At 32.4% G+C, this 27,854-nt stretch overlaps 1 protein-coding gene across 7 annotated transcripts in view; it reads right to left on the bottom strand.

Moving 5' to 3' along the window:
• Positions 1-72: 72 nt before the first annotated feature.
• The window catches only part of CACNA2D1 (calcium voltage-gated channel auxiliary subunit alpha2delta 1), a 498,706-nt gene continuing 470,924 nt past the window's right edge, over positions 73-27,854 (bottom strand). For all 7 annotated transcript variants that reach the window (XM_073009174.1, XM_073009173.1, XM_007982343.3 and 4 more), the window contains 14 exons: positions 25,782-25,869; positions 24,678-24,740; positions 23,891-23,994; positions 22,947-23,033; positions 21,662-21,729; positions 21,225-21,263; positions 19,673-19,744; positions 17,944-18,096; positions 17,789-17,841; positions 16,167-16,222; positions 15,620-15,749; positions 13,461-13,570; positions 13,010-13,092; positions 73-4,139 (listed from right to left, as the gene is read on the bottom strand). In XM_073009174.1, coding sequence (XP_072865275.1) covers positions 4,023-4,139; positions 13,010-13,092; positions 13,461-13,570; positions 15,620-15,749; positions 16,167-16,222; positions 17,789-17,841; positions 17,944-18,096; positions 19,673-19,744; positions 21,225-21,263; positions 21,662-21,729; positions 22,947-23,033; positions 23,891-23,994; positions 24,678-24,740; positions 25,782-25,869 — 1,223 coding nt within the window. In that variant the 3' untranslated portion in view covers positions 73-4,022. The remainder of the gene's footprint in view (positions 4,140-13,009; positions 13,093-13,460; positions 13,571-15,619; positions 15,750-16,166; positions 16,223-17,788; positions 17,842-17,943; positions 18,097-19,672; positions 19,745-21,224; positions 21,264-21,661; positions 21,730-22,946; positions 23,034-23,890; positions 23,995-24,677; positions 24,741-25,781; positions 25,870-27,854) is intronic.

The following is a 27,854-nucleotide window of genomic DNA, read 5'->3' as shown; positions in this document are numbered from 1 at the left end:
ATATATCTATGACAGAGCCATCTGTCTCTTCCAACTGGATCTTTAAAAAAGCAGAAAACCCAAACCACGTGGTGACTTTAAATGATAAACTTTTATTCTGAATATACTGTTTTTGCACAAGGTTTAACACAACATTTTCTGGGATTATAAATATTTTATAACAGTATTATACAAATTTTTACAAAATGTTTTTATCAGGCTAGATAATTTTCACAAAAGTGTCAAGAGAACAAAATAAAGGGGAGAAAAAATCTATTGTTCACAAAAGCCAGTTGGCCTTTTGCATGAATGCACACCATTTTAATAAAAGTATTCCTAAAAGCATGATCTGACACTCACACAACACAACAAAAAGACAGCTTGACTAGGTCACATTATAAACTGAATTGGCATCTACACAAGACAGTATCCCATTAGTTTCAGTGGAATTTCTTTGAGATAACTGTGTGAACTAGAAATAAGGTAGATGAAACTATTGGTAAGGGTTGTTTAATTCTTTAAAAATCTGGAATTTTTTCAACACTCGATATATTGTATTGGTTTGCTCTTCACAGAAATATACTGTGAATATTAACATTCTGCTATGGGAAACAATACAAGTTTAGATGAAAAAATATTTAAAATTTTGGGCAAGTGAAATAGTCATTCCATTCTATTATTTTAAAAAAGTCACAACATCCATTTTGTTTCACTAGGTCAGACTATACCATTAAACATTTTAACGTCTAACATGATCAATGGAATAGATCCAGAGTTTTAAATTAAGACAAAATTTAAGCTTTGTTGGTCACAGACAAAGATTTAAATGAGATTTAAAATACAAGAGAGCATCAAATAAGCAAGTAACACTTGGGTTGCAAAGGTCACTTAAAAGGGATACTGCCTATTTGAACCCCATAAGGCCAGTTTTAAAGTTAATAAAAGGAATATTATAGGAAAACTTACAAATGGCAGCAACACTGTTTTATTTTTCCCCAAGTTAAGCAGTAATGCCTCAAGCATTAGAAACATGAAAAAAGATCATACTAAAATCTTATAGGCCCAGGACCTAAAAATCTCTTCAATCAAACTTGCTAACTATGTCATGTTAAAAACCTGTTACAAATATGGACCACGGTTGGTGTTTGGCAGTAATGCTGGTTGTTTAAATGAGGAAAATATAAAGAAATCATTAATGCAAAATTCTTTCTTGTTACTCAACACCATCGCCAAGCTTACTTGAATTCTGTTTTAGTGACTAACTACATTAAGCCACATGAGGATAACAAAAATTAAATAGTAAAATCAGTGTATAAATTTTTTTATTGATCTGTTATACTGTTCAGTCGTTGGAAATCAATATTAATAACAGGCTATAATTTAAGTTCTTGTCAACATAACACAGAAAAATACTAAATGTAATATAATAATTTGATGGGATGAGTGTTACTGTCTTAAAGTATGCTAAAAGCATGAAGACTAATATTAGTCATGGGAACAATTTTTAATCAGCTTGTTCTTACCCAATTTATAATTGTATTTGTCAATTTGTCAATAATATATAACTTTATAGCAGAAAATAAAGGTTTATAGCAAAACTCATGCATATAAATATATTTTGATGGCAATAGAAATCAAATAGGATCCTGCCAAGAGATGCCAAGTTTAACTGCGATTAATACAATAACAGTGTAATTGATGAAAACATATAATCGACATTAGCCATGAAAATATATTTAATAGATTTTGAACATAATTTTAAGGTAGTTTGTTGTATGCTGGAAGCAATTCAATTGTTTTAATGTGCATTGTTTATATACACAAACTAACAATTTTATATTTTGATACCCCCTTCCCAACACTATCATGATTTAAGATAGTCTAGCAAAAATTGAACAATAACTTTTAAATATTGAACAAACAACATGATTTAAACGTTGTTACTAGAGAAGTTTTTTTCCACATATATTTTAAATCACTTTGGTGTTTTCTAAAATGTTAATACCAGTTATGAATGACACTACAAAATCACAACAATGCATTAGAAATGGTAACTGATGTCAACTCTTAGAACAATAGTTGGCAAAGTGATTCCATTTCCCCCTCCCCCCTTTTTATTGAAAAAAAAAATCTTAAATAAAGAAATGTACACAAATGGTACCTAAGGTATATTGGTGGTGGGAGGGAATTACAAATGTATGCAAAGCTAAAAACAAAACAAATATTATCTTTTAAACTATGTTAAATTATTGGTTATATCTTTGATATGTGGAGCATATTAAAGCATGCTGGATAATGTTAATAACTTGTACTTAAAAAGGATATGTAAGAAAATTTCCAGCATATACACATACCTTTAATTGGCATGTTGCAAAAAAAGAAAAACTGCATTTTATCATAAAAAATATCTACATACGTTCAGCCTTCAGTAAAATTATTAACTATTCTTAGAATTACACATTCATAGTTTTTACCCTTTCTTCAAATACTGTTTGCTCCAGAAAATAATTTTTAAAAGCATAAATAATCTGCTACCGTATTAGTCTATAATGAAATATCTGATTTACTACACTAACCATTTTCACCAATCAGGCTGTATAAAAAACAACTTTTATTATTCACAATCAAGTATTCATGTGCATACATAGAGATTCAAGGTTTCCTATTTGTTCAGATTATTGTAAAACCCTTATCAAATTGCATGGAAATTTTGGTCAAACGATCATACCATTTAAAATGGAAGGGCAAAAGCAGCAGTAGCAGGAACTTTTGGATTGTATGTGCTACTATTGAAACGAACAAAGAGGAAACCTAGGATGAATCTTCATTGAGAACATATATGTACTTTTCAAAAAATAAATGTGTCAAATCTGATTTATGTACTTAAAATATCTGTACATAGGTTATCAGGCGAAAGCACGAATCTGTATAAAATTCATTAATTCTCATTTCACCATTTATCTAACCCCAATCATTCAGCATTTACATTGCACAGTATATTCAGAGTAGTTTAACAACATTTTAAAAGATGACTTAAGTGCATTTACACTGCAAGGTTCAGATTCTTACATAACAATAATATCACTCAGTTAACTTTTCAATGACTACACTCTACAGTAAGAGAAAAAAGAACTGAAAAGTTAAAATAGCAGCAGCATCATGCAAAATACCCTTGGTAAACCAAAGTTCATTTATCACAAGAAAAACATTTCCCCCTCCCCCCAACAAGCTTTTCTTAGAGCATTTTTAAATATCTGGCTAGCACTACATTACTGTGAACAAAAGAAACATTACATCAAAGCACTTATTAAGGGCTTGCTTACATTTATGAGGAAATATGTCACATATTCTAATTTCTCCCTCAAGCACCTTTAGTTTAATAATTTCTTAGGTACTATTTTCAAACCATCAGTTCATTACTCCATCAAAATTTAATTGGTCATCAATTGTGTTTTATTTTTGGCAAAGAAGCCATTCTTCATAAGGCATTTGATTCATGGCAAATTTTTCATAGAAAATTAGCCATTATTTGTGTTTCAACAATTTAGACCAATGTTAATTCTTTCTCTATACATTTCAATAATTTATACTCAAAGCAGGAATTAAGTTTTAACAGAAGAATAAGTGAAGGCAAAAATAATTTCTTTCCCCTTAGAGATTTTCTTAGTAAAACTGCAACAAGTCAAAATTCCAGGTCAATATCAAGACATTTCTTATGATTCATAAACAATTGTATGGGGAACCCTTTCACATGTAATCACCAACAATGCAACAACAAACTCCCAAATTTTCCAATAGAGGACACGTATAAGATTTTGCTTTGATGTTATACATAGATGATGCAGCATTCACACACGTTTAAGGATCTGACACCCTGACATGCAGCCAGTGGGTGCCTTAGGAGTCTGCGCCTTAGTGTTATGCCATGGTATAGGCCCAGGTAATATCTGTCTGATTTTATAGCTGACCCTACTTTAATGTAATTGAGGGCTCATGTTCTGGCAGGGTCTGGAGTTTAATTATGCAGATTTGGTTTCAGAAGGTCACAACAGGCGGTGTCTGCTGCCTGATACCAGCCAAAGTAGTAGAAACTGGATTCCGAAGATATACCACAGGGAGGGATGTAATCCAGAAACACCACCACAGTCAGTATAATCCTCCTGTTGTAAAACATAAATAAATAAAATAAAAATAAAAATAAAAATCTTGAAAAATCTTTAGTAACACATCTTTTAGAGTAATCCATTTTTACTTCACTTCTGAACTTACCTTATAAAATTGCTTTAACTGAAATCCAAATAAATTCCTTTCTCCTGGATTTTATCATTGAGGAATTTTGGTTAAAGCAACTTCCCTAGCATCATTTGACAAATGCTTTAAATTTTTAGTTGTAGATTTTTATGATTATGAAAGAAAATAATAAATGCTGTTTGAATAATAATTTTAAAGCAAAAACTTTCATAGTATCAAAAATCATATATATTTATAAATACAATAAATGTAAAATTTAATAGGTTTTATAATTCCCAAGAATTATGATTTTAGCAACTATGCTCCATATGGGAAAGTCTGGGACTGATAAATACATTTCCATTTCCCATGTTTCTTACACAATTTCTGAGGTTCAACATAGAGTGCAATCATAGCATCTGGACCTTCATCAAGAATTAAAGTAAAATGAAGAATAATGTATTTGAACCATAAACAATGAAAGGACACGGAAAATACATATCCAAAATAAAGAGCTAAGCTAGGAAGAGATTTGTCTTGAGACAATGAAGAAATATTAGAATGAATGTACTCACATTAACTCCCCATGGTCTGGTGGTAGCTCATTTAGTTCCCTCTTAATGCAAACGTATTATTCATCTTTTATTCCTAGGTTCTATATTTGATAACAATTTCTACATCCTTTAATTCCTTTAAACATAGTGAATTTCATTTTTAAAAACCTCATATTTATTTTTTATTTTTTTTTAATTTCAATAGTTTTTGGGGAACAGGTGGTTTTTGATTACATGGATAAGTTCTTTAGTGGTGATTTCTGAGATTTTGGTGCGCCTGTCACCCAAGCAGTGTACAATGCACCCAATGTATGTAGTCTTTTATCCCTTTCCCCTCTTCCTCCCGAGTCCCCAAAGTCCATTATATCATTCTTATGCCTCTGCATCCTCATAGTTTAGCTCCCACTTAGAAGTGAGAACATACAATATTTAGTTTTCCATTCATGAGTTACTTAGAAAAATGGTCTCCAACTCCACCTAGGTTGCTGCAAATGCCACTATTTCATTCCTTTTTATGGGTGAGTTGTATTCCATGTTGTATATACACCACATTTTCTTTACCTACTCATTGGTTGATGGACATTTAGGTTGGCTCCACATTTTTGCAATTTTGAATTGTGCTGCTATAAACATGCATATGCAAATGTATTTTTCATAAAATGACTTCTTTTCCTCAGGGTAGATACACAGCAGTGGGACTGCTGGATCAAATGGTAGTTCTACTTTTCGTTCTTGAAGGAATCATCATACTGTTTTCCATAGTGGTTGTATTAGTTTACATTCCCACCAGAAGTGTAAAAATTGTTCCTTTTTTACCACATGCATGCCAACATCTATTTTTTGATTACGGCCATTCACGCAGGAGTAAGGTGGTATCACATTGTGGTATTAACATGCATTTCCCTGATAATTAGTGATGTTGAGCAGTGTTTTATATGTTTTGGCCATTTGTATATCATTTTTTGGAAATTGTCTATTCATGTTTTTTTGCCCACTTTCTGATGGGATTATTTGAAAGACCATATATTTAAACATCTTTAAAGAATCTAATCCAAGGTAGATGTTCTAAGAATCAAAATAATAGGTTGAATAATTTTACAAAGATTCTGAGTTCCCAAAGAATAAGAACTCTGACTATTTTTGTTCACCAGGATTTAATACAGTGCTGCCACATAGTAAATATATAAAAATTATTTCTTTAACTGTATTTTAAGGCAGCAGAAATATTTTGTTTGTTAAGAAGAAAGCTGGGAGAAAAGAATCTATGAAAAAATTTTGATTTCAATCAATTTACCTCCCACATCTAAACAGAATCATAAAATAATCAATTCTTAGTGTTTATCCTATTTGACCTTTCAGAAGCATTTGACAAATATATAACATTGTCTCCTTGAAATACTTTCTTATGTATCTTTGGCTAACCCACTCTTCTGGTTTTTCTTGAAACTTGTTTGTGTATCTCTCCTTGGCTTGACCTCCTTTTCTTCATGCTGTCTACAATGTTAGACTTTTCCAGGTGTTACTTCTCTCTCTTCTTTTTCCTTTACACTTTGTTCCTAGATGATCTAATCTAGTCCTACAGCTTTAAATTTCATCCATTTCCTAATAACTCACTCTTTTATATGTTCAATCCTGTATTCTCCTCTGGTCTCTGTATTCATTGATCTCTACTTTCTCCTCTTGTATGTCTCATAGGGATTTCAAACTTGACTTGCCCCTAATATAATTCTTCTGGTATCAGTAAATAGCACTTTTAGAGTAGCAGATAAGGCCAAAGACTACAAGTAATGTACGATCCTCTTTTTTTCTCAAATCCAATCCATTTTTTTTTTTTTTTTTTTTTTTTTTTTGAGATAGGGTCTCACTCTGTCACTCAGGCTGGAGTGCAATGATCTTGACCTCCCTGGGCTCAGGTGATCCTCCCACCTCAGCCTCCCAAGTAGCTGGGACTATAGGTGTGCACCACCACACCTGTCTAATTTTTTATATTTTTTGCAGAGTTGGGGTTTCAGCTGGGAATCCATCCTCTAAGTCTAGCTTCAAAATACATCCCCAAACCTACTGCTTGTCACTACTGCAGGTCCAAGTCACCATTACTTCTTCCTTCCATTTTGCAAAAGCTGCCTCACTTGTCCCATGGCTTCTACTCTGCCCTTTTGCAAATGCTTCTCCAAAAAGCAGTCTTCTTAACACCACACATTCTTTCACTCCCTGCTCAACATTTCTCATCATTCTCAGAGCAAAATCTACATTCTTTATTAAGGTCTACAAAGTCTTATGAGGTCTGGAGCCTGGCTGCCTCGTCTTCCCACTTTCTCCTCTCCCACATACACACTCTGCTTCAATAACACTGGCTTCCTCTGCAACAGGCCAAGCTCTTTAGTGCCTTTGCATTTGTTTTGTTCAGATGCTTTTCTCTCCAGGTAGGGTAACCAGATAAAAAACAGGGTACCAGTAATAATTGAATATGAGATAAAAACATACTTTATATAAATGTATTTCACACAGAGTGGCTAGATACATAGTAACGATTTGATAAATGAATAGTAGGTACTCAATAAAGCAGCACACACTGACTGGTTAGAAACACTAAGGTATTAACTTAAAGAAGTCATTGTCACTTAACCAGGAGTACTCCCCAGTTATGATTAAGTGTTAATTTGAATAAAAATTACCACACAACAAGACCCATTTGTGTATTAAGAATATATTTTGTCATCTTTATAATCTACAAATGTGTTACGGAAAGAAAAATATTCTCTTTGGCCCTTATTTCAGTGTTTTTATTTTTATATTTGGGTGTTTTTTTGTTTCACTTCCTCTGTGTGATGATGAGATATATCTGTTTCGATGGGAGGTGGTAGTTTAGATAAGTTATTGGGGCTCCCTGTAGTCTGCATGTCAACTCACACTGAAAAATGTGCCTTTTAAGTTTCCTGATCATGTCTTCCCATACATTTTGCATGGTGAAACTCCATGTAATGTATTTCATAGAATCATTTCAAGTCTTATTATGGGATACATTCTAAATCACAAATGCCCTGATGTGGGAGCAACCCAGCATTATCTCCGTCCTCTAGAGACTGAAATCCCACTGACACCATGACCAGATATAATAAATCGGTCTGATTTTTAAACGATTATTTAAGTAGAAAATAACATATTGGTACTTTAAGTTTAGAACATTAAAATGGAAGAAGAATCAGTGCCAATATTATATATTTATTTTAAAATATGATAAAACTAATTTTATTAGACTTCCTTATAGGGGAACGTCTCTTAAAAGATTGTGTTGTTAAAGTTATCAACTGAGAACTCTTTAGTCCTTTCTTTCTCATTACTCTTTAAAAAATCTAAACCATGGTAAAATTCATATGGTATTTGCCCCCAAAGTTTTCTTTATACAGCATGTGTTACCAGTGACTAAAATCTTTTGAATTTACTGTTGCTAAACTCTTACTCTGCTTTTCTTTCCCCATTCAGAACCTGGGATAACTAATGGCATACAGTACAAGCTTAATAATTTTTAATTTATTAAATTTAGAAATACATTTTTCAAAAGAAAATGTTCTGGTCATTTGGCTAAAAGGTTTTTGATCTTTTTTTTTTTTTTCCCTGAATTATAGCCATCATTTAATTTCCTTCAAAATGCAAATCACTGTTGAAGACAGTCATCAAATCATGGATTAACTTTTGAATTCAGGTAAGTCTGTACTAAAGTTACCACCAGCAACTTCAAAGAAAATCTATATTTAAAAATTTTTAGGCAGGTAGATACGGCATAATAATAGGAATAATGCCCCCAGCAAATAATTCGTTCTCCTACATGGCACCTTAACACTCTTACACATTTACTCAAGAGATAGGCAGTATATTTATTCAACTCTTTAAATGTAGACAGATTATGTACCCAATAATATGCTTTATAAATTGGGTTTGCATAAAATAATTTCTCAATGGACAGAATTGGCTTGCCTTACTTCTTTGATTAATAAACGTTAGCTTTTTCATTTGCTTTTGTACTTGTGTGTGACTTGAGTCTTCACAAAGCTTGTTATCAAAAAGTCTTGTTTGAACACTTGAGTTCTGATGAAGTCGTCATGGTATGGAGCTTCATAATTGTTTATGTATAATCTTTATCCTTCTGGAATCTACAGGATTAATGGCCCTTTGGTAGGCTTTGGAGATTACACTACCATTCTACTTTGCTTGTGAGCAGAACCTAATCCAACAGAAATTGCTAGTTTTAGCCAGACTATATTGGAGCATAGACCATGACCTTTATTGGTCCTTAATGTGGGAAACAACTGCCAACTAACCTTTCAGTACTTTTTGCAATGATTTTTTTTTCAACTTAATTGTTTCAGAGAAAATAATACTTCCTCTGAGATCATTATATCAACATTCAAATAGCACTAAGGGGATTCACTGTTCTATACTGATAACTGTGTTTTTAAATACTGAAACCACATCTTGTTAATGTAAAATATACACCATCTATATTATGTATTCCTGTGATATAATAATATAAAAGAATCTCAAATGTGTTCTTTTTAGAGATCAGGATATAGATTATGCAACATCTACAATTACGAAGTTCCATACCATGAGGACTTCATCAAAATTTCAAGTGGTCGAGAGTTTTTGATACAAGCTTTATGAAGACTTAAGTCACACACAAGCAAAAAAGATAAGCAAATGAAAAAGCTAACATTTATTAATCAAAGAAGTAAAGCAAGTCAATAATTGTCCATTGAGAAATTTATTTTATGTAAACCCAATTTATAAAGCATATTATCCAGTACATAAATATCTAGTTGAGTCCATGGTGATATATAATTATTTCCATGATAGATTTATAATTGTGGTGGAAAGAAAGTATCATAATAGGAAAATGTTATTTTGTGTGTGTGTGTGTGTGGGGGGGGTCTTAGGTTAAAAAAAAAATTTACATTCACTGTTGCTATAGGATTTTTTTTTTTTTTTGGAGACGGAGTCTAGCTCTGTGATCCAGGCTGGACTGCAGTGGCACAATCTCGGCTCACTACAACTTCCACCACTCAGGCTCAAGCAATTTTCCTGCCTCAGCCTCCAGAGTAGCTGGGACTACAGGTGCGTGCCACCATGCCCAGCTACTTTTTAAATTTTAGCAGAGATGGGGTTTCACCAGGTTGCCCAGGCTGGTCTCAACTCCTGACCTCAGGTCCACCTCGGCCTCCCAAAGTGATGGGATTACAGGCGTGAACCACTGTGACCAGCCATTGCTATAGGTTTTTAAGAGAAAGGTAAAAAGAGAGCTGGCCTACTCAAGACCAATACTTATATATTTTTTAGTGTAATTGATAACCTATAAATCTTACCTAAAAATTCTATGATCGAGAGAAGTAAGCTTTTGAATCAAGGGAAAATAAGGACAATTATGGAAACATATTTGGTAACATTTTTCTTGTGTAATGGTTGACTACCTATGAACTTCTTTAAGGAATCAATAATATTTCAAATAGTTGCCTACATATCAATTTTTAAAATGTTTATATGAAGATATTTGATTTTAGTATTTTAATTATTAAAGTAATGTTTCCTTTGCTTGGAGTCTTTTGCCATGAAAGCCATTCTTTTATTATCCCAGAAGACAAGTGGTTATTTTCTGAGAATCCCTCTGCTATTCTACTCCCCACCCTCTACCACCCCTGTCTGTGAATTCACTCCATTCATAGTAATGGTCACATCTCCATCTAGTGGCTTCCTAATCAATGACTACCTGGAAACTGACGACAAACACAACAAAAGTGTGTGCTCTAGTAACACAATCATGATGATTCCAAAGCATTAGAAAAGAAATTGCAAAACAGTAAATGAAGAACTAAACGCAAATGCAAGCACCGAAACCTCTCTTTAGTAGTACTGAATACAGAACTCAGAAATTTCTTCAAAGGTTAATAATTTTGGGCTAGATAATGTAATATTAAATAAAATGAACTTAGAAACTGGAAGCACTTATTCTAAAATATTTCACTATTTTGAGTAAAAATCTAAAAAGTTATTTAAGTCAGATTTATTTTAAGAAGTAGAAAAATCTGAAAGGAATTAAATTTGCGTTAGCATCTTTTGTAAATAAACTGAGATAACCACCTCTAAAAATTGTCATTAGATAGTTCTCATATCATGAAGCATGACAATTTTTACACAAAAACTTTATGAAAAAAATCATTTTTACATAAATATTGAAAACTAATATGTTTCATTTAGGATTAGAAATTTACATGCCATTTGAAATCAGCTATTTCCAAAACAACATTGGTCCTGAGATTTTAATAACCTAGTTTCAGGAACATTAATATTATGGATTTAGGGATATGGGTGATTTTCTAAAATTTCAAGCTGAAAACAAAAAGAAAAATTAGAGAAAGTGACTGACCATCCACACCACATGAAAACTTGGAGTAAAATGAAGATAGGTGCTGACATCATGGTACAGGCACCACTCGTTGTGCATTTAAGTTGATCCTATTAATAACGGGCAAAGTAGCAAGTACAGGAAAAGGAAAGAAAACACAGAAAAGAAGACATACAAGATGAGATTTCATGCAATTTGCTGGCAGTTAACGTGAGTCTCCATCCAGAGCAGATTCACAGTGACCATTGCAAATAAGCATTACCAAAATACTCCACTGCTAAAGAAACACAAGATATTATTAGCACACCAAGCTACTGAGCAACAGTTGTACTTTCACACACAATCCGTTTATAGGAGCTTCAGTTGCTGAACATTTTTGTCTTGGTCAAATCTTTTTAATGCCTTGATCATAAGATAGAGCCTCCTAGAATAATATTTTGGGCAACAGGGTTTTTATGTCATTTTTTCAAGTTCATCTGAATTTAATATTCCTACTGTCAAAAAACTGGTGGCAAATAGTTGATAAGTGAAGCTTCTCTAACGAGTGACATGACCCTTGGCGCTTCATAAAATATTCTTTGGGAAATAATTTTACATGGGCAACTTGCTGAAGGTGTAGTAGGCAGAATAACATGAGTCCTCCTATCTGGACTCTAAATGTCTTAAGGAAAAAAAAAGAAAAAGAAAAAAAACCCTTAGTGGCAATGTTGAAATACTTTCCCTAGCAAGGATCAATAATCCCTCACAGAGATAACTGGGATTGACTGGCTAATACATCTTGAATTTTTTAGTCCCCATCACTGATTTTATTTCTTCTTTGCTCCATTTTTAATTTATATTATCTGTGAAATGTTTTATCCTTTCTGGGACAAATGCAGCTATGTATTTGAGTAGGTAAACCTCTTCTAAATAACTCTTAAAAATGCACATTAATCAACAGATGTTCTGACCTATTTTTAGAATAAACAATTTATGAGATAATGCATTACACGTTTGGATGCTCATTGGTGTGTGCAAGCCACTTCATGCGGTGGCACACCTTGAAGAATCAGAATTGGGAAGTATCGTATTTAAAATTAGTTAAAAAGAAGTGGACAGAGATTTTTATGTGGACTTTGTCTTTGAGAATAGATTAGTATTTCTAAAGCATAAAGCTAATGTATTACATACTGATGATGTATTACCTACCTTGTACATAATCTATACACAATAAGTCAGATGAACTATAGGAAACGTAGTAAGCCATCTTTAAGTGACATATATTTAATATGATTTGTAATATTTTATCAAACTAATCCTGTGTAATTGACCTGGTCTAATTTCAAACACCAGAAAAAGAAATTAAATAATACAAGTCTAATATGTGATAGAATCAGAAACCATCCAAAAGAAACTAGAACTCCATAATAATAAGACAATGGCTGTATAACAGGTTTTTCAATTCACTGAAGACGAATATAACTAATAAAAATGTAATAAACTTAATTTTTATATCTTCAGGATTGGAATATAAATAGAGGCAACAAATATATCATAATTAACATTTACTATGAGTTAATTATTTATTAATCTTGAAAATCAGATTTATGACCTTGGATTATTAGTCAATTGATTGGAATTGTGTTTGAAAGCACAATTTCTGTGGGAAGGACATACAAAAGAAGCAACTGTTAAGTTTATGCTAACCATGAAAACTACTGAAATGAAAAAAATCTACCAGCAAGTATGTCATGTTAATGAGAAAAACTATGGTTAAGACATTATGTTTGAGTTAAATTGTCTCCTTGAATTCTTGTGGCCAGTGAGCATTAATTTATAGTATTTCAATCCAGTAGAAGTGTGATCTTACCAAGACATTGTTATCAAAGCAGACATCAGGCCCTTTTCGGTATCTGGGTTGCTTAACCATGTCACAAGGATTTGGACCATCAGCTAAAGAGGCTTGTTAAGGAATCTCTTGTTAGTTTTTTTTCCCACATGACTAAAAATAAATACAATGCAATGTATTTCCTGAAACATGTAAGAGATAGCTTATACATCATTACTCTCATCCAACACAACTCAAGTACATTGGGATTTAAAGAACTAAATTGTGAATTATCCTTTTCTGGGGCATGTGTAGCATAATTATTCTTGACATTCCAACCAAATTTTGAGTGAGGAATCCATTCTGCCTTTGCGAGGTGATCAGAGCCGTCTAATATTTTTCCTCTTTATGAGCATAAACAATGTGACAAGATTCAAAATGCATTATTTTAAGATGGTTTTCCTTTCCAGATAGCTCTGATGTCAAAGGATACAAGTCTGTTCTGCTTGTATGAGCAGTCGTGTGTCACAGGGACATGTCCCTTTGCTCTCAACCATTATAAATATTAAGTTGGTGTTCATAAGCTTTTCGCCATGAAAGATTCTGCAAAATATGATATCACAGAAAATGAGTATCTTTGTCAAAATAAATGGAAATATTTCAAAGATTCTTAATATTAAAATGAAAGACAAAATATGACATTTGAAACATAAACCATTCCAAGCACAATAGGATTATGATTTTAGAAGAAAAAAAAGTTTCATTTATTAGTGTGAAAATATTACCTATGTCAAATAAATAAAAAATTGCAATAGATGTTTTATGTGTGACCATTTTAAAATATTAGTTCTCATTGCAAAATAAGCACTATTTAGTTGTTGATGCACATAGAAAAGTTTCTTTACACTTACAAATAATTGTGATACTTATCACTGAAAATATGCCAAAGTTGCTTTATTTTACAGATAACACAACAGGGAATACAAAAATGTCTAGGCATCTTGCCCAAACTAAGGGCAGAGACAAGTCCGGAACAGTAATATTAAGCAAAGTTTCTGTGAAGATGGAAAAGTTATTTGCACTGTCCAGTATGGTAAATGCTAGCCACTCAAGGGGTATTGGGCACTTAAAATGTGACAAGTGTAACTGAGGCACAAAATTTTAATTTTAATAACTGTAATTGAAATTTCGATGGCCACCTATGGGTGGTAACTACTGCATTGGACAATACAGACATGGACAGCATCAAGGGTTTTGAATTCCATCCCCTGTTTTGTCCACACCTTAAGCTGCTCTTACTTTAGTAACCAACACAGAAAATGTAAATATATATCACTAAAAAAGTAATTTCTTCATCATTATACATTTTGCAGAAAAGCGGGATTTTCTTTTTGCTCTGTTAAGCTTTGATTTCCATAAAACAAATCAAAAGGAAAGTATGATTCAATTTAATGTCTTGGTTATATTGACCTTCACTTTACAATTTAACTTACTTCTTTAAGCACACGTTGCTCTTGCTGGATGTCAATTAATAAAAGGCCAATGACTGTGAAACTCTGATGTATCCAATAAACATGCCACAATTCCATTTCCTGAGGTGCATAGCCTGATACGCTAATCTCCTCTAAACAAGATAGTCTGCTTTTTTGTGAGTTCATGCTTGACTCCTCCTCCCCTTTCTTCTCCTCTTCATATATTCTACCTCCTCCTTGGACATAGAGGTTTGCTAGAGAAAGTCATAAAACATACCACGTCTACTAAAAATTCATGAGAGGTTGCTTAGACCCTCTTGCAAAAAAAATTGTTTTAAACAATTCTGGCACTTTCATAATCTCAGATTACCTCACCTCCTCCTATTTCTTCTTCTGCTATGGTAACATTTCTTCTAAAATAACCTGCCCTCCACCTCTAAAAACAAAGTGTCTCTACTCTGTGCTTTGTAAGCTGTGACTTGCTGCTCTCTTCTCAGGAATCTTGTGGCATTAATTATTACCTACCCCTCAAAATCCCCATCTTGCCTTTCTCCTCTATCCTCATTACAATAAAATTAAATTCTCCATCTCTTCCCAACATTTTAAAAGATATTTTATGGATACTGACTAAACATTAACCATGACCTAAGAAAATTGTATTTTTTCCCAGTTCCTTCAAATTCAAATAAAGATAACATTCAGTTCTTCAAGTCAGAGAAGACTAGAAGTAAAAACAAAACAAAACAAAACAAAACAAGATGTTTTTGTGTAAATCTGTTTAGTTACCATATAGAAAAATAATTCATATTTGGCTCAGAATTACTTAGAATTACTAATATATTTAATTGTATAACTTTATATTAGAAATTTTTAATATGGGTTATTTTAGGAAAAAAGTTAAAATATCAAATTTCTCTATGTTCTGCCTAAAGAGAAAGTAATTATCTTGATCATGTAATTATTATTATAGTTGAAGAAATAACAGCTTATCAAAGTTAGAATTTTAAAAATTATAAATTTTAAAAGCCTACAGAGAAACTAAAGATCTCTGACATTTTCAACTTAAAACAATTACATCTCTGGCTCCAACACAATTTTCAGTTTTTTCTGTAATGATTATAACAGTATATACAATTTCTTAATGAAATAGGACGACTCCAGAAATAAAGAAAGAAATTACCTGGAACAGTTTCCACAGTCTAATACACCACTGAATGATTTACTATCGTTATCGAAGAAATACTGGGTTTGTTCAGTAATGCAGCTCTGCTTTGACAGGGAGGCTGTAAAGTCATCATCCTCCATCTCAACTTGGGTGGGGAGAGGGGGGTAAAAACAAAGAACACCATTAGGAGGGGCCACTGTAGTCAGTCCCCTGGAGTCTTCACTTCTCACAGAGCAAAATAAATGTCTAAGACCAGGAGGCCTGGACTGGCTTGTTTACTGCTGTGTAATATCGTGGCAGCCCGTAATAGATGCCTGATAAATATCAATAGAAAAAATTAATTTAAATACATAATGGCTATGAGATCAAGGTCAATGTGACCTAAGTAATTTCTAAGACATTAGGAAAGGTTGGACAAAAAGTTTCTAGCTCTAAAATTATGAGATGGGTGATCTGTTTTCTCTTTCTCACACAAATAGTCTCTGAATTTGCTGAACTCAAGCATGTCCCCCCAAATAATTTTTATTGTTATGACAGTGACAAGGTCTGAGCATTTACATACCTGCCTCAAGGAGTCGTGGAAAGGTCAAACTCAAGAGAAACTGCTGTAGAATAGACCTGAATTTTTCAAATAAAAAAAATAATAAAAATCTAGGAAAAAATGTGTTTTTACACGCACACATACACATACTGTTTCCCTTTATTTTTTTGGGAAGGAAAGTCTAGGAGTGTTTTTATTTAAGTATTTTTAAAATTATATAACACATTGTAACCTTTCTTGAATGTGTCAAAGAAGTCATGAAATCAGAAGTGCTCAGATCTTGCTCTGGACCAAGTGAGACACACGTGTTAAGAAGCCTAACAGGCAATGTTATCAAGCAGAAGTGTTCACTCTAAGAAGGAGAATGTCAGTGTTTCAGCACATAGGTTTTTACATTCATTACATCTCCTTATTTTAGCTTTTAAAACCATTTGTTTTTTGAATTCCCCCCGCCCCCAACAAAGAAACAACACTGTTTATACCATGGTTTTGAATTTGTTAACTATTTACTTTGTAATATAGAATATATTTGTAAACATGTAACTTTCATGAAACAAAATATACATATTATAGAGATATGGCACATTTCAGTTTTACAGTAACTGACAACTGAGCCAAATTTCTAGAACTGAATTTAGTTTAAAAAAAGTGGGGGTGGGAGGGGATATAGTATAAAGTATTTCAGGGTCATGATGAAATTTTAAAAGCCTACTGAAATTAATATATAAAATCACATCAGAAAATACCATTTTTCAGAATAAAACAATTTTCTAAATCTTTCAAAAAATCTCAAAATTTTAAAATCCTAAAATCTTCTTTGCTGCTTTAATGATATCATCACTTAATTTTAGCTGGGCAAACCTCAACATCAAATGAATACTGTATATTAATCTACGTGGAGTAGGGCTAACAATACAGTGTGATGATACCAAAAAAAAAAAAAAAAAAAAAGATTAGAGGGGAGAGAAGGAAGGGGGAGATCATGGATCCCAGACCTAACAGGAGGTTTAGTTACAACTAAACAATAAGAAATGTGATCTTCCAGACTTTCCACAGTGCCACAATTGACCATTTGAATGTCTTATTTTCATAGGTTGTAGGGTCTACAGGTAAGGGATGGGGGAAGTTTGGAAGGTAGAATCGGTAAAAAGAAACAATTAGATGCATTTCAGCAACACGATGCCCCTAAAACGATACCAGTACTTGTATCACTAGTAAAGAGGCAGAAGGTTGCCATCATGCCATGAATTTGATGCATGCGGACATCCAACTTGGATACTAAAGACAATTAAATTGTAACTTCTTACAGATCAATACACCTAAAATTGGTGTAATACTTTTATAAATACTTAATACAAATGAAAAGAATTTCAATAGATGTGTAGAGGAAAGAAGACTCTAAAGAGGTTGAAGTTTACATCCACATAACATTGTTTTCATATGAGAAACTGAATAATGGTAATTTCATATTGTTCACTTAGGAAAAAATATCAATATTACCAATAAGTGATGTAGAGAATGAAAAAACCTTAACTCCCTTAATAAAAAATTTGAGTGTCCCCTAAATCCATATTTTCATCAGATGCTTTTCTATTTTACAACTTCTTTCTTTCATTACCAATAAAACTAAAATTTTGACCTACCAGGCAGCAGCAGTGGCCCACCAGCCAATTTGTAATATGTCTGCTATTGATGGCTATAAAATAAAATAATAAAGTCATTTCAGTAGTCTACTTGATACTGAGGACACTTGAGTATCCTCTTGAGAAGAATTGATTAGACTGTGGATATTACTGACCACATATGCTGAGCGATGTCCTGCTCCTTGTTTTGGTGCAGCACCAGGCTCGCATACTGACTGATAATCATAAGATTTGTTAAAAGCATAAACTGATATATTAACCAGGTGTCTCATCAAGCTGGGATCAATCTCTCCAAAAAATCTTCCAATCTGGTGAAGAAAAAAATCACAAAGCAATGTGTACTTAAAATGTAAGTCAAAAATGAACATTGGAATCACCACTACAGTGAAAAGAAATAATTCAGAGAAACTGAACTACAACTGAGGAGCTTAAAAACAGAAGCAAATGAGAAACTGTACATGACACTGTGAACAAATTAAAATGAGAGTAAGTGTTCTCATTACTCAGTGGGGCTGTGTGATGTTTTATTTGTGGAAGGAATGGACACACATTACTAAGCACTAAATCACAATCAAATGCCTCCCAGATGAATAAAACAGGGGTGGGGAATAAAGAGGTGTAAGTCAAAGGGTACAAAGAAGCAGTTATGTAGAATGCATCAGCCTAGAGATTCAATATACAACAGAGGACTGTAGTTAATAATACTGTTTTGTCTACCAGAAATTTGATGAGAGTAGATTTTAAGTCTTCTTACCATACTGCAAAAAAGGTTAACAACCTGAGATGATGGATATGTTAATTGGCTTGACTTCAGTAATCACTTAACTATGCAAATCAAAACATTTTGTTGTACATCTTAAACATATACAATAAAAAAAAAGATCAAATGCCCCCCTGGGGAATGGAAAAGTAGCATAAATGAGAGAGCAGGCGGGCCTAGAAAAAGAACTTGTAGGGACTGTGATGAACTGGAACAAGTCCCATCTAAAGGGGCAATCACGAGTTAATCAGCTTCAGCCCATAAACACTGTCATCCAGAAAACAAAAAAAGCCCAGTGTTGAGATCTCTTTTGCTTTTTCCAAAAAAGAGAAGCCAGGAATACAGATTCAGAAGCGAAATTAGTTCTAATTCAAATTTGTTAAAAATCTTGTATGAGGTAAATAGCCTATGTGCTGCTAATTTGCAGATTTGAGACTAGAAATTACATCAGTTTTAACCAACTATATATGAAATTAGATATCATCAACTGACAAATTTTGAAGTGAAAATTTTCTAAGTATTCTTAAAGATTAAAAAGGTCATATCGGCCGGGCGCGGTGGCTCAAGCCTGTAATCCCAGCACTTTGGGAGGCCGAGACGGGCGGATCACGAGGTCAGGAGATCGAGACCATCCTGGCTAACACGGTGAAACCCCGTCTCTATTAAGAAATACAAAAAAAACTAGCCGGGCGAGGTGGCGGGCGCCTGTAGTCCCAGCTACTCAGGAGGCTGAGGCCGGAGAATGGCGTGAACCCGGGAGGCGGAGCTTGCAGTGAGCTGAGATCCGGCCACTGCACTCCAGCCTGGGCGACAGAGCGAGACTCCGTCTCAAAAAAAAAAAAAAAAAAAAAAAAAAAAAAAAAAAAAAAAAAAGGTCATATCATTCTAAAATTCTGAACTGTATGTTTTAATGATACCAGTATTAAAATGTAAAATCAAATAACATAAAAACTAGACTTAGCATGCCTTTCTTAATGGTTTACATAATATTAAGCATTTTACAAATTATTTTATGATAGAAACAAAACATCTCATCAATTTCTAAAACACTGAAAGAGGTTTTGTAATGTTGATCAGGGAAACGCACTTTGGAAAGCCTAATTCTCTCTTATTTCAGCACATACCTGATTAGTATAATCATCATGATTTGCCATCAAAAGAAACCCACCGTCATCCAGAATTACACAATCCATTACCTACCAAAATAAAATGAACAGTTAACACATTTTTAGAAAGGTTTGGAGGTTGTATTGTCTTTACCCCATTATATGTACATGATTAGAGCAATAAAAAATAGAAAACTTTAAATGACTATCTTCCCTTGAACGTATATATATATTCATGAAATTCTGGTGAAATAAAGGCATGCATAGATTTATATCAAACCATCACGCTTGATAATCCAACACCAACCATCCATTTGAGACTGTCAATTCAGTCTGAACAAATCATAAAAGCAAATTCAAAAAAATCTTTTTACCACTTTTGTGTCATCTAAATGATCCAGAAAAATGGATAATTATTTAATAATAACTGATTTAAACACATACTTAGGATTTCAACAAAAAGATATTTTTAAAAATATCATTTTAGTTATCCTGTTTCACAGACTTAAAACATGTCAGTACTATAAGACTATAATTATTTCATACTTTCAGATTGAAAATATGTAGTTGGATAATTGGAGATTTAAAAGCAAAATGCAAAACAGAAAATGTCCATGGTTAAGAAAATACTTAATTCACCCTGAAACATACGATAAATTCCTACCTAGTTTAAATCATGTTTTAATGTATGAAAATCAATATAATTTGTATTTAATAAAATCACAAATAAAAACATTGTTTTCAAAGTTGAGGATGTAATGCATTGCATTTTCCTAATGTGGAAGCAGCTTATTACTAAATTTTTTGCTCTTAAAACAGCTACTGCATAGTCCATGTCAAATAGATAAGTTACAAAAATCACTGAAATTATTGGCTCATAATTCCACACGAGTAGGAGTGATAAAGATGATATAAACCGCCTGTTTCCCTTGGAGATATGCAGACACACATAAGAGGACTGGAAGAAAATATCGTTTCATCATCGTTACTCAAGTTTTAGAATTAGAGCATCTTCAACTTTTGAACAAAGTTCACATTTCCTTTTCCAATTTCTCAAACAGATGTGAAAGTAATACAAGACAACTTAAAACTCAATCCATGTAACTAGAACTTTATAATAAACTGAAATACTTCTGGGTTTAGTTAAAAAAAATTTTCCTATAACTATATAATACAGTGTGAACAAATTTAGAGAAAGTGTGATAGGTGAGAGAAAACTGCATTGATAACCAATAGGGATGCTTTGGTTAGAAACTTCCTATCCAGAAATAGAGCTAAACATAAATATGTGCAAAAGAATGTAACACCGTTGAGAACGAAGAGAACCATCACATTGACATGACTACTTTTTTAACCTTCCAAGGACATATACATATTTTTAAAAATTCAAGCATTTCACGTTCAAAATCAAAAGCATATAAATTCAAATGAATATATTATTTCACATTTCCATAGGATTTTTTAGTCTTTGATTAAAAATTCCTGCATATTTTTTGTCATCATTCTAGTCTTAGCAAGAGTAACACAGGGAAATATTGTACTCAACAGTGATTTTAAACAGTTTTCTTACATCACTGTTTCTTTTGCAGTCACAAACTGGACCAGCACACTGAAAGACAAAAAAAAGATTATTACATTTTTTTTAGCAGTTGGATTTTAATTACATTATTACCATGTTATAATTAAAAATTCTGGAATAATTTATCCAGTAGAAAAATGAGATTAAACAGTCTAGTCCATAAGAAACAGAAGTTTTATCTTTAAAATTAGAAAATGTCAATCAATATATAAACTAGCATTGCATGTTGTAACCTTGAAATACTTTTATTACATATTGACTAATTTAAACAAAAAGCTTTGGAAAAATAGGAATTCAGAATTCTACTTCAGTGTAGTGGTACTGAGAACGTATTTGCCTTATGTTTATTTGTATAAAGACCTTATTTTTTTTCTACTGAATTTTGAAAACATTAAATATAGCATAAGAATTTTTTTAAACTATCTTACCGGATCTCTGATTGAGGTTTTGGTGAAATTCTCTATCCAGGAATTTACATCGATTTTAATTCCAACAACTGAAAAATTAATTTGAATTAATTCAAAGGCATAATTACCTGTAATACAATCTTTGCAATATGACAGTTTAATTATTTTGATAGCAAGTATCAGATTATAGTTTATTACAGAAGTTTTAGTCTTTTGTTCTTAAGAAATAATGCTAATAGCTCTTAAACTATTACATAAATTGTAATTTATATTCACAAAGAGTGTATTCATTAGCCACAACCTGACCAATTAACTAATACAATAAGCTAAATAAAAAACATTAGTGTCAGGAGAGCCTCATAAACTTGAGGTCATTCAAATGGTATATTTTAAGAGGTTTCCCTAACTCTACCAGTGCTTGCAGTAGGTACTTAATAAATCTTTGGTGAAAGAGTGAACAGATGAATGGATGAGTAGGTGGGTTAGTAGGAGAGTGGGTGAATAAATGAATGGCTGAGAGAATAACTGATTTAGTAAGTAAATGAGCAATTGAGTGAATTAAGGAATAGGTGGATGAGTTAGTAAGTGATGGAGTGAATTAATGTAATAGATCCACTGATGGGGTAAAGCTGCCCTCAGAGAAGGAAGGCTCAAAATACTCTCCTTTATAACTTCAAACACTGAATCATACAATCAAAAAAACTAATAGCTTTAACCTTATTGTATTCACTCACTCTAGCCCACTTCCAATCCTCATTGACGCTCACTTTTACTATGTTTGTTTACTTGCCTATTTTTCCAAAAAGTCGTTTTTCTATATATTTTATAGCAAGTTTTTAACTGAGCCCTACTTAATTCACTTTAACAGACACCTAGTAGAATATAGTATAATTATGCCATATTTATCTTTTCCCTCAGGGCTGGAAACTTAACTTTTTTGTACAAATATGTAACTCCTTGGCCATATAACTTTGTATGTATTTTAAAGTATTAAGAGAGACTTCTGGAGTGGGGTTGCTAATCCAACATTAAAAATTTTTATTATTATACTAAACTGATTCCATAAATTTGTGTCAGAGTATAAACATACACACAGTTTTGAAAATTTCTCAAATCTATGTAGTATCAATTTGATTTTATCCCAACTTCATAGGTAACTAGTTACATTTTATTTAATTTTTTAAGTATGCATGCCTTTTTTGTTTGAGACCTTCTGATGACCTTGATAAACACTGCCAGTTTATAACATACATGCCAAGTAACATTTAATTTTGGTTGTGTTTTTGTAATTAATATATATCCTTACCTGCAGGTTTAAGAAGTTTCCCTTGAATATATATTTCTACAGCTTTGCTTACCATAATGCCCGATTCATAGGCACCAGGTCCACTTTCTAAAAAATAAATAAATAAACACCTATCAAGATATATTGATTAATAGTATTGATTTTCTGTCGTTAGATACAGATGGATAGTATTTTGCTTAAAAATTCTAGCATCTATAAACTATAAAAATGTTTGTGCTCTCCTTCCTCTCTTCTTCCTTTGTATACACTAGGCTAACTGGTATATCCATGAATTGGTTTGTATTCATTGATTCGGGGGCATTAATTATCTTGGTTACATCTGCTTTCACAATAATTGTTAAAATATTAGGGAGTTCTGCTGAAGTGAAGTGGAAAGATTGATTTTGGATACATAAAACTGACTTTGTCTAAGATATATATCACTGGCAAAACTTTGAAATTCTCTGAATTTGTTTCCCCATTTATGAAAATAAAGGTAAATAGTACCTATGTGCAAAGACGTTCAGGGATTAAATTACAAGGTTTTTGGGAAATAACTCAAAATATTTTAAAAGATAAGCTATTAATTGTATAATTATATAATTAATACTGATAAAATGTAATTAGTCAATGAAATTACTCTACTTTATTTAATTCCTTAAATGTTTTTCAATACATTTTCAGTTGTAATATGAGGGATTATCTACATGTGTTTCTACTTCTTATGCATGTCTGACAGATATGCTATCTCTAAATTATTGGAAGACTGCTGTGTATGTATTTTGCCTCTTCAACTAAATGATGTTTCTTTTCTATTTTCCTAATGCCTTGCAAATACTCTATTTTTAATGATGACTATTCTGAGTAGTTGACATAAAATGTAGTGACTTTGGGGGAAAGCAGATAGTAGCAATAATTTATTTTTAAAAAGATTGAGAAAAGCTGAATTCCAAAGCAATACTTACTGTTAAAGTAGGGAGCAGTGAAAACATAGTTATCATTATCTAGGCTCCTTTTATAGAAGCTGTCCTCATATGTCTCTGGGTTTTCTTGCCAATTTTCTCCAGCCCTAAGGAGGAAATGGCTCATCATTTGTATTCTTTAATCTATCTGATAACCTACTTTATCCTACGTGCACTTGCTGAGCTTTACAGATACGCCTACATTTCAGGTATGTCTAAAGAAGTTAGTGGTAATTGATAGCATAACTGATACTCATTACTGAGCAATGCATCAGCATAGCACTAAATTAAGAATCAGAAAAAGCTAACTCCTAGTTTTACTCCATTGTTTACTAGTCAGGTAGTAGGACAAGTAAGTTAATAGGTCAATTAATGTTAGTAAGCATTGGTGACTACTCAACCTACTTCATGGACACTGTTATGAAGATAATAGAGACAAGATACATCAAAGAAGAGTGAAAGACCATGAAGTGCTACATAAATATTGCTGATAGGCTATAATCATTGGGCTCATTTCACTGGTTTAGCTTGTATCTACAAAGAGAAAAATCCCTTTAAATATCTCTTAAATTTGGTAATAAATATATTTAGCAAGCATTCCAGAATTTTATAATGTCATTTTTCAGAGAAATAAAATCTTTTAATAATGTAAATACTGTAAACAATGGCTCCAATGTAATCTAACGGCAATCAGTTTATTTGAAGAATAGCTTCCTTATGCTGTAATGTACAAATCCTTGGTGCAGTCTTTTGTAATATATTTGTTTTTACAGATGTTATTTGAACTTACTCTTTGGGATAAACTCTGGTAATCCCACCATCAGTCACAACAAATCGTGCTTTCACTCCCTTGCTGGAACAGAAGACAAAAGAAGGAAATGTTCTATTGAACATATTCTAAGATACAAAGTTAGGTGTTGGTGATACAAAGAGAAGTAAGTTTCTAAAGTAAAGGAAGTAAATAGACGCAAAACAATGTTTTAATAATTTAAATTATGTATGAAATTTGTTACTTGAAAGCTGTTTAAGGAAGACATCTCATAGGAAAATAATGACTGAGGTGCATTTTGAACATGGAATATGAATTGACAGCAATGACACAGAAAGCAGGAAGGTATCACTTGTAGAGAGGAAAGTATGTATAAGGGAAAGCTACCAGAGATGGTTGTTGTTTGGTATAGAAAGAAACATAAGACAAAAGGAGAGAAACAGTAAGAGGTAAAGTTTCAAGTACAAGTTTCTAAATGGTCAGCTACTGAATGATTTTGAATTCCATGTCAGAGAGCTTCACCTGTATCTTGAACTTAGAACTGCATTTTAGGAGTTAGATTCTGGTAAATATGAATTGTATGGAGAATTGACTAGGAGCTGCGTGTGGAGGAATGGAGAACATTAAAGGCAGAAAAATCAGTTGCTGTGATTTCTTAGAAATGGGATCTTAGGGCCTTGATTATGAGGTAGAGAAGAAAACATTGCTAGGAGAAATATTTAGCATTTAGTGACTGAAAATGGGGTGGAGAAGAGATGATAAATAAGAATCATATTCAGATTTTCTTGACTGGATGTATGGTAGTGCTATTAGAAATCCAAATAAACACTGACTAGAAATCCTACTTCAGCACAAACAGAAACACACAATCATGCCAATTTAATTTGGTTTATTCACCCTGAAGTGTATGTGCATGAAAAGCTGAGTAATGGCAGACATTAGTACTGAAAAACACCCATAAGTGAAAATGCAAGTTGTCAACAACTGTACAGTGATTTTCTTGAGAAATAATTATCAGATATTACTAATGAACTGTAAATTTTTGAGACTCATACCCAACTTCCACAGGAGAAACGAAACTGAAATGCAGAATATATACTTTTATTAATAAGAACAAATACTTACATATTTTTCTGCTTACTCCAGTAATTTTGGACAAGTTCATTTGTAAAGCCTGCATCAAGCAAGACTCTATTAATCAAATCTGTGTTACCTAACACAGAAAAAGGAGATCAGTTACATTCACAGTTCTAAAATTATGATCATAATGAAAAGTATATTTTCTATTTTCAAAAGCAATTTAGAGTAGATATTTCTATGAATTTTAAAATATATTCTATATTCATTTACTTTGTAATTTTTATATTGTTTATCTTGCCTCACATTTTCCAGGAAATGAATGGATTTAGTAGCAGAAAAATCAATTCTAAATGAGACAAATTATTTTGTAAACTTTATCAAAATATGAAATAAGCTATGTTAAGAAACAGGAAATAGTTTTTCTTTTGTGTTTTTGTTTATTTCTGTATGGTAGCATGGTGATTCACAACCACCATAATTTTGTGACAATTTAATGTATACACACACATCAAATTTTATATATGTATATAAAATGTATATATATAGAAGCAGAACTACCTCTGAAATTATCAAGTAAAAACATTCAACAAAATGTTACTGTCTACTTTCACTTTCATTGTTATAAGAAAAGCTATTTTCATTCTTTTCTATCACAAATATCAAAACATAGGATAATCCTGGAGTAAATAAGACTATGAAAAATTCAATGCCACCCACTGAGGAGCAAGGAATGGAATGAGTATCACAGAGCAGTACAATCCCAAGAATGATTTTGAAATCTACTGGTATTGGTCACAGAACCAATACCAAAGTAGATAATAGGTTGTCATTTCTTGAACAACTGAAGTGCATATTAGCCCAAGTTTAAAGATAATTGAGGAAACAGATGATGAGGATCAAAGGTCAATTATTACATATTCTTAAACAAAAACCTCTGCCTTCTTCCCATTCTCCTTGTTCCTCTCAACCCATTAAGCTCTGAAATAACAGGTACCCTCTGAAATTTCACATCTATGATAAAATTTGACTCTTTTCAAATAAAGAATATATGTTCTTAACATCCTATTACGATACAAGGTGGTGGTGAGATAGGCTGGAAACATTTTTGTTGCTTTTAATTATTTTAAGTTAATATATCTTACACCCAGGATTAAAGGATCAATTTAATCCCTATTTTGGAGTAAATTTTAATTCATTCTAGACACTCTTTTTTTTTTTACTATATTATTTTAGAAATTGAATCATTTAAAAAACAGTTCATTTTGAAAGTCAATGTTCTAATTGCCTCCAATCCCTTTAGGTAAAAAAATAAATAGATATAAAAATTGGATTAAAATAAGTGATTCCAATTATTTTGGAATAAAAAGGAGTAATTCCAATTTTCATGGTGTTCTGAAAAGTTGTATGTTAAGAAAAACATTTCTGATAAACTCTTTTTGCAAGGAATATGAGAGTGTTTCATAACTTTGGTATCCAATTAAAGGAATAATCAACAATCTTATTACAGTTCTCTCGGAAATGCCTAGTAGTCATTAATAGGAAATAAACAATGATGTAAAATAACATTTCGAGGCACTAGCTCAGTCTCAGTGAGCTTGTACTGAGTAGAAAGGTTTGGAATCATCATGTTAAGACATGATCAATGTAGACTTCGGCTCCCATGACAGGTTTTCAGAGTGGCTCACTGAAGCCACTAACTAATTTGTGCTAAAGTGAAGGAGTTAGAAAGTTATTTCTTGTCATATGCAATAAATTGAAGTTAAGGGCAGCTTTAAGAAGGGCTTTGCCTTTTTGATAACTGATAAAGTGCTTTGTTTGACCCTTCCTGATAGAAAGATAAATAACTGAAAAACAAAAAAAGAAAAACAAAAAAAGGGAGGAGGAGAAGGAAAAGGAGGGAGGGGGAGAGAAGAACAAAGAGACTCCTCTTTGAGAGAGAACCAAAAAAGTCAAATATGTGTACTTATTCTTTTTCCAAATTTTATTTATGAAGATAAATTTTGCCATGAATTTGGTTTTCCTCTTATTTCCCATTTGTACAGTATTTGTTCTGGTAGTAATTTATAACAAATATTTTTAGGAGAAAAAAGATTTAGATTTTCTAATGATTTAAAAGCC

The sequence above is a fragment of the Chlorocebus sabaeus genome, chromosome 21 (genome assembly GCF_047675955.1).
Source record: "Chlorocebus sabaeus isolate Y175 chromosome 21, mChlSab1.0.hap1, whole genome shotgun sequence".
Classification (NCBI taxonomy): domain Eukaryota; kingdom Metazoa; phylum Chordata; class Mammalia; order Primates; family Cercopithecidae; genus Chlorocebus; species Chlorocebus sabaeus.
This window is presented reverse-complemented; position numbering and strand designations above follow the sequence as displayed.